The 11,790-nt window shown below is 39.2% G+C and overlaps 1 protein-coding gene across 1 annotated transcript; it reads right to left on the reverse strand.

Moving 5' to 3' along the window:
• Positions 1-6,481: 6,481 nt before the first annotated feature.
• On the reverse strand, positions 6,482-6,940 carry LOC110684930. Its single transcript, XM_021861371.1, has one exon. The coding sequence runs from the start codon at positions 6,938-6,940 to the stop codon at positions 6,482-6,484; it is 459 nt and encodes a 152-aa protein (XP_021717063.1).
• Between the last annotated feature and the right edge of the window lie 4,850 nt (positions 6,941-11,790).

The following is an 11,790-nucleotide window of genomic DNA, read 5'->3' on the forward strand; positions in this document are numbered from 1 at the left end:
AAAGATATCAAATATATTCAAAGTGTAGAAGATCTTCTTAATTTATTCTATTTCCCTGTTCTGTAGGTGTATTTTTGGCAAGTATCTTCATGATTGATACTTCAATCTCTACTTGCTATACTCGTTCTAATCAGGCCGCTTTGCTTGATTTGGTGTATCTTCTGAATATTGAGCAATGCCCTAGGTATATTGGGTTGCCTAATGATACGGGCCCAACAATTTCCCCTAATTTTTATATTCAAGCTTTGAAGGTGAAAATTACCTAAAGGGAGCCGTTGAAAAGATATTCGAATTTTGGGAATTATCTCATTGATTAACAAAAATATGGTTTGTGGTGACGGTTTTAAGGCAAGTGTCTTGATAACTGTGAAAGGCGGTTTATTTCACTTGCTGCATTTTTTGGATGTGCAGGCTTGCATTAAATCACTTCACTTCTTTGCCCCAATTTCGAATTTTCCTCGGGTATTTTCTCTCTCTCCTCTGTTCTTCTCTGTTTCTTTGTTTTTTTTATTTCTCTAGTGTTTTGTGATGGGTGATGCTGTTAAAGTGGTGTTTGCTGGTGTTGATGAGGGTGTAAAGAAGCCAACCTTCGTTGCGCAGAACGCCTTCCCTGCTAAGGATGTCTATCCTTCAACAGTGATGAAGGAGGAGGTTCAAAAAATCACCACTGTTGCGCAATTTCCTGATGAACTGATGGTTAAGATCTCATCCTCTAAGGAGTGGGCAGATTGGACTGCCCCTGGTTGGGTGTGCTTCTTCGAGTACCCCTTTGTAATTGGGCATACTTTCCCTTTCTCTCTTCTTGTTCGTCAATTTCTGTCTAAGGTTAGGGTTTCACCTTGTCAGTCGTTGCCCCAAACTTGGAGGGTGTTAAGGATTCTTGATTTAATGAGTGAAAAATTAGGTATAGAACTTGATGTAAGGGATTTATGTTATCCTTACACCATTAGGACCAGTAGTAAGGGTCGAGTTGGTCTTCGTTTGAAGGATGGTGTTGGCCCTTTGGTGACAGATATGGAGAAAACGTTTGACAAGAAGTGGTACCACAAGTTTTTCTTTGTGAGGATTGATTCGTTGGGTGATAATTGTGATTTTTTTATTTACACTGTTGAGACTGAAGGTATTCTATTTTCTTGTTTTTCTTTGTCCTACTTTCCTTCTTTGTTGATTTGGGCTTATTTGCTTGATGGTTGTAGTTAGTAAATTGAAGCAATACTTTCAATCTCCATCTTTGATTGACAAGTTGTACGAGTTGAGTGTGGACGAGAGATCTTTCATCAAGTTAACGTAACCTGAGGCAGTTGTCCATATTGAGTCTCTGGACGATTCTGATTCTGAGAATAAAGTTACCCTTACTATGTCTCAAGGTTTTTTTTCTTTGGAACGTAATGAATTATAGCATTGTTGCGCTATTGTTCCTGTTGGAGATCTTTTTGTGGAAATGTTGTTGTGTTTTTGTTTTGTTGTTTCTGTGCTGTTGTGCTTTAATAACTTTCTGTTCGCTTTCTCTTTTGGTTTTTGCTGCGTACTTTGTTGAATTTGTTGTTGTTTCCATGGAGTTTATTTCATTCTTTGTAGACCATGCTATATTCCTTATGAATTATGTTATGTTCTTTGTTGGAATTGTTGTATTCCCTATTGTGTTCCTTGTTATGTTCCTTGCTTTGTTTGTTGCGTTCCTTGTAGATACCTCAAGACCGTTAAGGTCTCATGATCTTCTCAGCTCATCCTCTATCCTGGGTCGCCTTAAGTCGCGTGTCTCTCCTCAAACTTCTGGGGATGCTCCACTCAAGATGGTTGTTCCAAGGAATGCCCCTCCTCCACCTCCACCTCGTACTAAACTCAAAAGGAAGCTGGAGATGCCTATTGATGTGGATGCTGCTACCTTCTCCTTTGAGTCCTTGGCTCCTCATGTGGATACTTTGCTCTTTCCGTCTTTCAGGGAACACCAATCCTCGCAGACTTTTGCTAACCTTTCTCAAGAGGTTGTTGTGCAGTCTTTCCGGGTATGGTATACTCCCCAAAAAAAAATTACAAAATAAAATTATCTGGCCAAACTATTCTTACCCAATGGTGTATTTCTGTAGAGTCTTCAATCTTTCCTAGGTGTATTGGGCAAGGTGTTAGAATACACTCGGGTGTATGATGCTGTGAAGAAGGAGCACGACGCTCTTTCTGAAAAGTACAAGGCCGCTACTGACGCTTTGAAGGCTGAACGGGTAAAGCATAAGGAATGCATTGCTGAACGCGATGAATTAAAGAGTAGCTTGAAGGAGGCTAGGAACGAGGCTGTTGATGTAGCGACGTATTACTTTGGGAAGGCACGCTTGGAAATGATGGAGGAGTATCAGCAAGGAAAGCATGAGGCTTGGGACTATGATGCTAAGAAGGCTACTTTTGAGAAAGCGTTTCCTGAGGGGACTGCTGCTCCTGGCTCGTTGCTGATGAAGAAGTTAACTCTCCTCATAATGAGGAGGTTAAGGATGTCCCTGAAAACTTGAAGCCTCTTGCTGAGGAGGTGGTCCCTACTGATAATATGGGGGGAGAATTAGTTTCAATGGTGTTGTGTCACCTTCTTGTTCTGAACAATTTTAATTTCTTTGAAGTATGTTTTTACTGCCCTAGTGCAGTTAAATATTCTATTTTTTATTTTGTGCTTGTTGCAGCTGGATGATTTACTTGTTTTGTTGCTCTTTTGCAACTAACTAATCTTACTACTTTATTATGTCATGCATGTTTTCTTGCGTTTCTCATTGTATTGCAGTTGTATTACAGTTGTATTATAGTTGTAGTATGGATGTAGTATTGCTTACATGTATTTGTTGATGTTTTCTTGTTCTACAGGGATGGACATTTGCTAAAATTTTCTTCCTTCTTGTGCTTTGTATGCCAGCGTAGTTGTTGTCCTTGCAAAACAGAATTAGGTGAGGGGGTGGCCGTGGGTTTCCCCAACGGCCCTCCGATGCCAAAGTTAGTACTGGTAGTAAAAATAAGATGAATTGACTAAGTGTAAGTGAAGAAGTGTACCTTTCGTGTTGCACTTGGCTGTTGGAGGTTTTTGCTTTTTTTTCTTTTCTTCATTTTCTTTGGATTTTTGTTGTTTTTCGGTTTTTTTTTTTTTTTTTTTTTTTTTTGTAAAACCGAAATTAAAATGATAACTACATACCTTTGCTCTTCAGAAATGATAGATCTTTAAGTATGCTGCGTTCCAGCTTCTTTGTACCTCTTTCCTTTCTGCGCTTTTGAGTCCGTAGGCTCCGTTGCCTACTACCTTGATGAATTCGTAGGGTCCTTCCCAGTTGGGTGCTAGCTTTCCTGCGTTTACTTCTCTGGTATTTTCGTACACCTTTCTGAGGACCCAATCTCCTAATTTGAAAACCTTTGCTCTAACATTCTTGTTGAAAGACCTTGCTACTTCTTGCTGGTAAGCTGCCATCCTCATTTTTTCGGCTTCTCTTAGCTCCTCTACAGTGTCTAGGTTGTGCATTAGTTTGGCTTGGTTCCTTTCTTCTGTCATCAACCCGTACCTTACCGTGGGGACTTCTACTTCTGTTGGGATTACTGCTTCGCATCCGTACACCAATGAGAAAGGGGTATGACATGTAGCGCCTTTTCGAGTTATTCTATTTGCCCATAGTATGTTGGATAGTTCATCTGCCCATTTCCCTTTTGGTCCTTCTAGTCTTTTCTTCATGTTGCCTATTACGACCTTATTTCTTGATTCTGCTTGTCCGTTTTCTTATGGGTATCTTGGTGTGGACGTGATGAGGGAGATGTTCCTTTCTTTGCAGAACTTTGGTGTTTTTTTGCTGATGAACTGGGACCCGTTATCTGTAATGATCTCTGCTGGTACTCCAAATCTGCTTAAGATGTTCCTCTTGATAAATGAGATGACATGTTTATCCTTGATATCCTTGTATGCTTCTGCTTCTATCCATTTTGAGAAGTAATCCGTCATTGCTAAGAAGTATACTCTTTGTCCTGATGATGGAGGTAGTTTTACTATATCCATTCCCCACTTCATGAATGGCCAAGGTGTCAATGTTGGGTGCAACTCTTCAGACGGCTTGTGTGTTAAAGGTGCGTGAATCTGGCATGCTAAGCATTTCTTAGAAAACTCTGCAGCATCCTTTCTTATGCTGGGCCAGTAGTACCCCATTCTGAGTGCTCTGTTGGCTAGATTCCTTCCTCTTGAATGGTTTCCGCATTCACCACTGTGTAGGGACTGTAGGACCTGTTGTGCTTCTTCTTTTTCTATACATCGTAAGAAGGGACCTGATACGGACTTTTTGAAGAGTAGTTGCTGATTAGGCAATACTTTAAGGCTTTTAAGGCAAGGGCTTGGGTTGCCACCCTCCCTGCTGGTGCTGTTTTGTCTAGGAGGTAGTCTTTGAGCGGTTTCGTCCAGCTACTTTCTTTTTTCTCTGTAGGGTCTGTTTGGATTTCGTAGACATTAATAGTTGATTCTTTCTCTATAGCTGGAGAAAGTACGTGCACTAGGGGGATGGCTCCAAACTCTTCGGGGTTAATATTTGACCCCAAGTTTTCCAGGGCGTCTGCTTCAGTGTTTAATTTTCTAGGTACCTGGTCTATCTTGAATTCCTAAAATTCCTTAATGAGCCTCTTTGTAACTTCTAGGTAGGTTATCATCCTGGCGTCCTTTGCTGCGTATTCCCCATTGATTTGATTCACCATGAGTAAGGAATCTGAGATTAACTTTAGGTGTTGTATTTTCATATCTCTTGCGACAGTTAGTCCTGTGATTAATGCTTCGTATTCGGCCTCATTGTTGGTTGCCTTGAAGTATACACCTTACTGCTTGTGCTATTTTGTCTCCTTGTGGTGATGTCAACACCACTCCTAGGCCTACACCACGTATGTTTGCTGCGCCATCTGTATGAAGTGTCCACTTCTGTGTAGCTTTTGGCTCCTGTAGGGCCAATACCTCTTTCTGTGCTTCTTCCTCAAGGGCTGGGCTAAAGTCTGCTACGAAGTTTGCCAGAGTTTGTGACTTGATTGCGGTCCTGGGCTCGTATTATATATTGTACCTGCTTAGATGTAGGGCCCATTTCTCTATCCATCCTGACATTTCTGGCTTTCTCATGATGGCCTTGATGGGGTAGTTGGTTCGTACTCGTATAGAATGGCTTTCAAAGTATGGGTGTAGCTTTATTGAGGCAATGACTAAAGCCAAAACGATTTTCTCTAAGGATGTGTATCTCGTTTCTGCACTAAGTAAGGTTTTGCTTACGTAGTATATAGGGAATTGCTCTTTGTCTTCTTATCTGGTGAGGACTGCGCTGATCGGCCCTTCAGATACTGCAAGGTACAATTGGAGTGGTTCCCCTTCTCTAGGTTTAGAGAGTATCAACGGGTTGGCTAAATATTATTTTAACTTCTGAAATGCTTCGTCGTGCTCTTGTTCCCATTTGAATCCCTTGTTTTTCTTCAAGTCTTCATAGAAGGCTCTATTTTTGTCGGAGGACTTTGAGATGAACCTGTTCAGTGCTGCAATTTTCCCTGTTTAGCTCTATACGTCCTTCTTTGGCTTTGGTCGTTCTAGATCCAGGATGGCTTTGACTTGGTCTAGGCTGGCTTCTATTCCTCTTTGTGTTACCATGTATCCTAGGAATTTCCTTGATTGAACTCCTAATGTGCATTTTGTAGGATTTAGCTTCATGCCGTACTGCTTCAGGATGACGAAAGCTTCCCTGAGGTCTTTAACGTGATCAGCTGCCTTTTTGGATTTGACTACCATGTCGTCAATGTAGACTTCCATTGTGTTCCCGATTTGCTCCTCAAACATCTTGTTCACCAACCTTTGGTACGTCGCTCGTGCGTTCTTCAATCCAAAAGGCATTACCTTGTAGCAGTAGATTCCTTGACTAGTAATAAAAGCGGTCTTTTCCTGGTCATCTTTGTGCATGAGGATTTGGTTGTACCCGTTGTATGCGTCCATGAAGGATAACAATTCGTGCCCTGCTGTTGCGTCTACCATGGCATCAATGTGAGGTAACGGGAAAGGGTCTTTTGGACAGGCCTGATTGATATCTGTGAAGTCAATACAGATTCTCCATTTTCTGTTCTTATTTTTTACCACTACTATGTTGGCAAGCCATTATGGGTACTTTACCTCTCTAATCTTTCCTATCTTCAGCAAGTTTTGAATTTCTTCATGAATGATCTTGTTCCTTTCTGGCGCGAATTTTCTTCTCTTCTACTTTACTGGCGTATGCATTGGGTCCACGTCCAATTTGTGAGTGATCGCGTCTGGGGAGATTCCTTTCATGTCCTCGTGAGTCCAGGCGAACGCATCTTTCTCTTCTTCCAGGAAATCATAAATTTGCTGACGAAGATCCGAACTCAATTCTGATCCTATTCTGACCTTCTGATCTGGGTGGTCAGGGTTCAGCTGCACTTCTGTAGCTTCTTATTCTTCTGCTACCCACAGTTTCTCTTGGCCTAGCTGACCCTCTGATTGCTATGCTGAACTCTTCTCTGTAGATGTTGCTTTTAGTGCAATCTTATAGCATTCCTTGGCTTCTTTAGGATCCCCTTTGATTTCCTGAATACCCCATATGGTAGGGAATTTAATGACTTGATGGTATGTGGAAGAGATGGCCTTCATCTCATGTATCCATGATCTGCCCAGAATCATATTATACGATGATAGAGTGTCGATCACTAGGAACTTGACTTGTAAGTTGACCCCTTTTGCATAAGTGGCTAATGTAATCTCTCTACTTGTCTTCTTGGTTTCCCCACTGAATCCTACTAGCATTGTTGACTTGTTGATGATGTTCTTCTCATCGGTGTTCATATGTTTCAAGGTATCAAGCATGATGATGTTTGCAGAGCTTCCATTGTCAACAAGGATTCGCTTGATCATACAATTTCCAACTGGGAGCAAAATTACTAGGCCGTCATGATGGCCTTCCATTGCATCGCTTTCTTCGAACATGATGGGGATATCTGATGAGTGACATTTATGTTACCCTTAGGGGTAGTGTATTGGTCTCTTTTCTCCTGTTTTTCTTAGGTTTTTCTACCTTTTTTCTCCTCTTATGGCTTCCTTTTTTTTATGGATGAAAAGTATGCTTATTTGCGCTTGTTTTGATAATCTTTATGCATAATTTTATCATCCCCATGCTCTCGTGATCTTTGCTATCTTTTGCAGGTTCCATGGCGGTCCTAAGCACGGTAGGAGGCCCCTTGGCCAAGTATGGAGGCATGGACAAAGACAAGAGGAGCAAAAGGGAAGGAGAGGAAGCAAGAAGAGGAAGTTCAAGAGGAGGTGTGGCCGAACCTCTAAGAGGTTCGGTCGAACCAAGGTGTGGTCAAACTTTTGAAAAGTTCGACCGAACCTCCAAGGCAGTTTCAACCAAGTTTTCAGCATGTTTACAGGAGGGGTCGAACCAGGAAAGTTCGACCAAACAAGGATCAGGGAGGTTCGACCGAACCTACCCTGAGTTTGGCCGAACCTACCCTGAGTCCGACCGAACCTACCCAGAGTTCGGTCGGACCTTTTCCCGTTTCAGCTGACTTTTTGCGGAGCTTCCTTACCAATTTTGTAAGGGGTATAAATAGATTTTTTTTACTCATTAAAGAAAAAGGATTTTTTTCAGTTTAGAATGGATTTTAGGTTAGTTTTAGGTTTTAGAGAGAGAAACTCTCAAAATTTTAGAGAGAGAAAGTGAGGAGCACAATGGTTTTCATGGATTTTGGATAATCAAATGAGGAATTTGAAGATCTCCATCTTATATCAATGAGCATTTCTTACTTTCTCTTCTCTTATTGCTTTATTTAGTTGCTTTCATTATGCTTGAGTAGTTTCCCTTCTACTAGGTGTTGAGTGAGGCTTTGTAATGATTATTTGAGTTATTTGAGATAAATTTGATGATAATTGTGTGATTAAATTGATTGAATTGATGTTGGCATGTTGTTTGTTTTAGATTGGATTGATCTCCCATGATAGCACACTTAATTGCATATTGGTTTTAGTTTGACAAGGGATTGTGAATTAGAATTGATATATTTGATTGCATTTTGGGTAATTTTCTTCTATGCACCTAGTCAATGAGGGATCTAGGCTAGGAATTTGAGAGATTACTTTTGAGTGTAGTTAATTCTCATTATAATTCTTTCTTTGCATGATTGATTATCAAATGGATTCTCATTAGCTTATTAATTGTTCTAAGTGGATCTTTTCCCCTAGTAGACTTTATCATACCTTGTTCTTTATATGTGTTTTAGTGTAGTTGTAGTGTCCTTTATCCGTAAATCGACTTCGGCATAGCTTAGGCATTAGATTAAGAACAATCTAGCATTACCGTTCCTCGTGGTTCGACTCCGAACTTACCACTAGACTTGTTTAGGGGTTAGTTTTAGGATTTATAAATTTATTTGATTGAGTGTGGAATGTGCGACCGTTCTAGCGCCCATCAAATGGCGCCGTTGCCGGGGAACGATGTCAATGCTTGATTGTTTTTGATTGCTTGAGTCTAGGTCTTTGTGTATACTTTTTTTTATTTGTTTATTTATTTTTTGTTTGTTTGATTGTTTTTGTTAAAAAAAATTAAAAAATGGCATGTTTCTCATTTCCTCAATATGATAATGAGCCTTTTTGTGATTATTTCAATAGACTTGAGGGACTTGTAGATCGTAATTGTTATAGTCTTTGGGAGGCTTCTGAGATTTGTTATTTTGGTTTGAATAAGCAAACTAGGGATATTGTTGAAAGCATGTATAATGGTGAATTTAAAGCATTATCAACTGATGATGCTTGGGATTTTTATGTATGGTTTGCTAGGGATGTTTACAATAAGGGTAATCATGTTTCTAATATTGATGTGCAATGTGTCGATTCTTCTAATGTTAGCATGCATTCCCATGATTTGTCACATGATCTCATTAGTGAACCTAGAACAAATGATTTCAACTCTATTTCCCCTATTGTTCATGATGATGAGGTGCATTCCAATGTTGATGAGCATGGTGTGTTTCATTATTCTTCATTATTTAGCATGCCTTCTTGTGATGTACCTTTTTCTCCCAATAATGAATCTTATATGCTTGATTGTGCCCCCTCTCCCCGTGATGATGATTATGCTCATCCTTCTAAAGTTGATGCTTACAATCTTGGTTGTGATCCTTCTCCCCTTGTTAACCCTCAATTTTATTCATCCTGTGAGTGTCCGATTGATTATTTAGAATCCCTTATTAGGTGTGTTGAGCTTGATTCTACTTTTGGGCCAAGTAAGGAGTTGTTTTTAAATTCTATGAGAAGTCAATTGGAGATGATGAATAGGAGTGAAGAGCGTATTGAGGAGGTAATAAGGAGAAAGGAAGAGCTAGAAAGCCAATTGTCATCTTTGTTGCATGATCTTGAATCTTTCAAATCCCATGTGTGTATTGAAGATGATGATGATGATGTTTTTGTGCAATCAAAAGATTGTGAGGAAGACAACAATGAGCTTTTGAGTGAAGGAAAGAGAGTTGAGAGTGAATTAAATGATGATTTTATGAATCAAAACCCTCTTTCTTATTTTGACCAAGTGCATGTTTGTGATTCCTCTATTCATTAGTATTTGGACTCATTTGAGATTATGTCCCATTTATTTTGTGAGGTTCAAATGAAAAATAATGACATTTTGAGTGAGTTCATTGAGAATGCTTCATGGGAAAGAGATGAATTTGCATCCATTCATGCATGGTTTTGAGATCTTAGGCTTTCAGATTTCTAAGAGAAATGTTGTTTATCGTCGTGATAGGGAATTGGAAGATGAGGTTTTTTCTCTTGGAGATTGGTTGTTTGAGGGAGATGTAGATCACGAGTGTTCTTCTTTTGAGAATTCAATGATTAATTTTCATTCCCTTATTAGTGATGAGAGGCAAGGTGGTGAAAATGAGATCATTTGTGAGACCATTTCTCCTATCCCCCCACGTCATCATATTCCATTTTCAAGAAAATTTGATCATGTTCCCTCCTATCCCATGTCACTCCCTTCTTTTCTCAAAGAGCCTATTGGGGACCCTCTTTCTATTAGTGATCTTCAAGCTCCCCACTCATCGATTATTGGGAAAAGGGTGATTTTTCCACCAAAAAACATTTTAAGGAGAGTTTGCCTTCATTTTCTTTTTCTTCTTCTTCTTCTTCTTTTGTTGAATTTTCTTTTGATTCTTCTTCTTCTTTTTCTTGGCATCTCTCTCCTCATTTGCGTGCACTATCCTTGTTGCACGTTATCTTCCCGTCATTTTCCTACCTTCTTTCTTATGAAATGTGTAGTAGTGCATTTGATAAGCTCTTACGATCCTTGCAATATTATTTACTAGAGCGGTCAAGCTTGGACCTTAAGCAAGCCTTTCTCGGGAAGTAACCCGTGTTTATTGCTTTCATTTTTATTTATTTTTAGAATAGTTTTTGGCCTCATGGAAATGTTTGTGTGCTTGGTGCTAGGTACATAACTTAATATACTCTTATGCATTGGTTTGGATCAAGAATCAAGGAAGTTTGACTCCACTTTTGCTAGCACATGGAAAACAAGATTCAATTTTAGAGGTAGTCGGCTTCAAGAAGGTTTAATTGGGTCATTTGTGGGTACTATACCCACCTAATATCCGGTAATATCCTTCCTTGCTCTTCCTCTAATGATTTGTGACTTGTTGGACATATGTTGGTTGGTTGGATGACTTTCTTTCTTTTCTCCTCCCATGGATTCTTTGGTTTAAAGTTTGAGCATGTTGCCTCATTCAAGCTTGGGGGAGGGTATTCTATCATGTTTGGTGGATTTTTGATTCATATATGCCATGCACATTTGTATATGCATTTCCATTTTCTTTATTTTGAAAATTCCAAAAAGATTTTGTTTCTATCAAGGCAAATTTGCAATGTGTTTTGTTTTGTTCTTACTTTTGACATAATACGCTTGGACTTGTATTCTTGAATGTCTTTATTCCTAAATTATAAAGGTATGCACGGTTTGAGAATGTGTTAGGTTGACTCTAGGATATGATATGCTAAGGTAGTTGTTAAGAACTTTGAGACCATGAAGCCCTAGTTCACTTGCTTGTGGTAAGATGGCGTTGCTCTCTATGGTGGATATGAAATCAAGAGTTAGTTATTGCTATCCCTAGTGAGGTAAATTGTTCATGCCTTCATCATACTTTGTTGAGCGGCATATTTGGATCCTTGGCTATTGCATTCTCGTATCTAGAACTTGACTTTTAGCTCCCAAGATCGCGACTGTGTCACTTTAGGGGATGACAAAGGAATTTCTCTTTTTATAGGATAGATTTTCTATTTTTGATTTTAGTTTATATTTGCCCCTCTTGCTAGCCCTTTTGAGCCATATACCTTCTTTTCTCTAGCCACAATACAAGCCTTGAAGCCTTGGTTTCACTTTCTACCTTTAGTTTTGTGAAGCAATTTAGTTTTCGAGCTTGTTTTATTATTTATGGTGCAAGTTTAGAATTATGAGTTTATTTGCAAAGCAAGTATGTGTTGTATATAAGTTTGTGCATAAAAGCAAATGCATTTTGAGAAAAAATCGTCCAAAGTTAAAGAGGCAAGGACTTTTAAATGAAAAAAAAAATGTCGAAAAAAAAAGGTAAAAGAAGAATGAAAAGCACAAAATGATTTTGTTATAGTTGTTTTTTTCCCTATTTTTGTTAGTTTGTTTTAAATAAGCTTGGGGAAAATTTATTTTATGAGCATAGTTGGTACTTTTGTTTTGGATTCGTTTGGATCTTGTGGAAAAAGTTCCACCCGAGCTTCGCATGTAGGTTTACCAC

The sequence above is a fragment of the Chenopodium quinoa genome, unplaced genomic scaffold (assembly GCF_001683475.1).
Source record: "Chenopodium quinoa cultivar QQ74 unplaced genomic scaffold, ASM168347v1, whole genome shotgun sequence".
NCBI classification, from domain to species: Eukaryota; Viridiplantae; Streptophyta; class Magnoliopsida; order Caryophyllales; family Amaranthaceae; genus Chenopodium; species Chenopodium quinoa.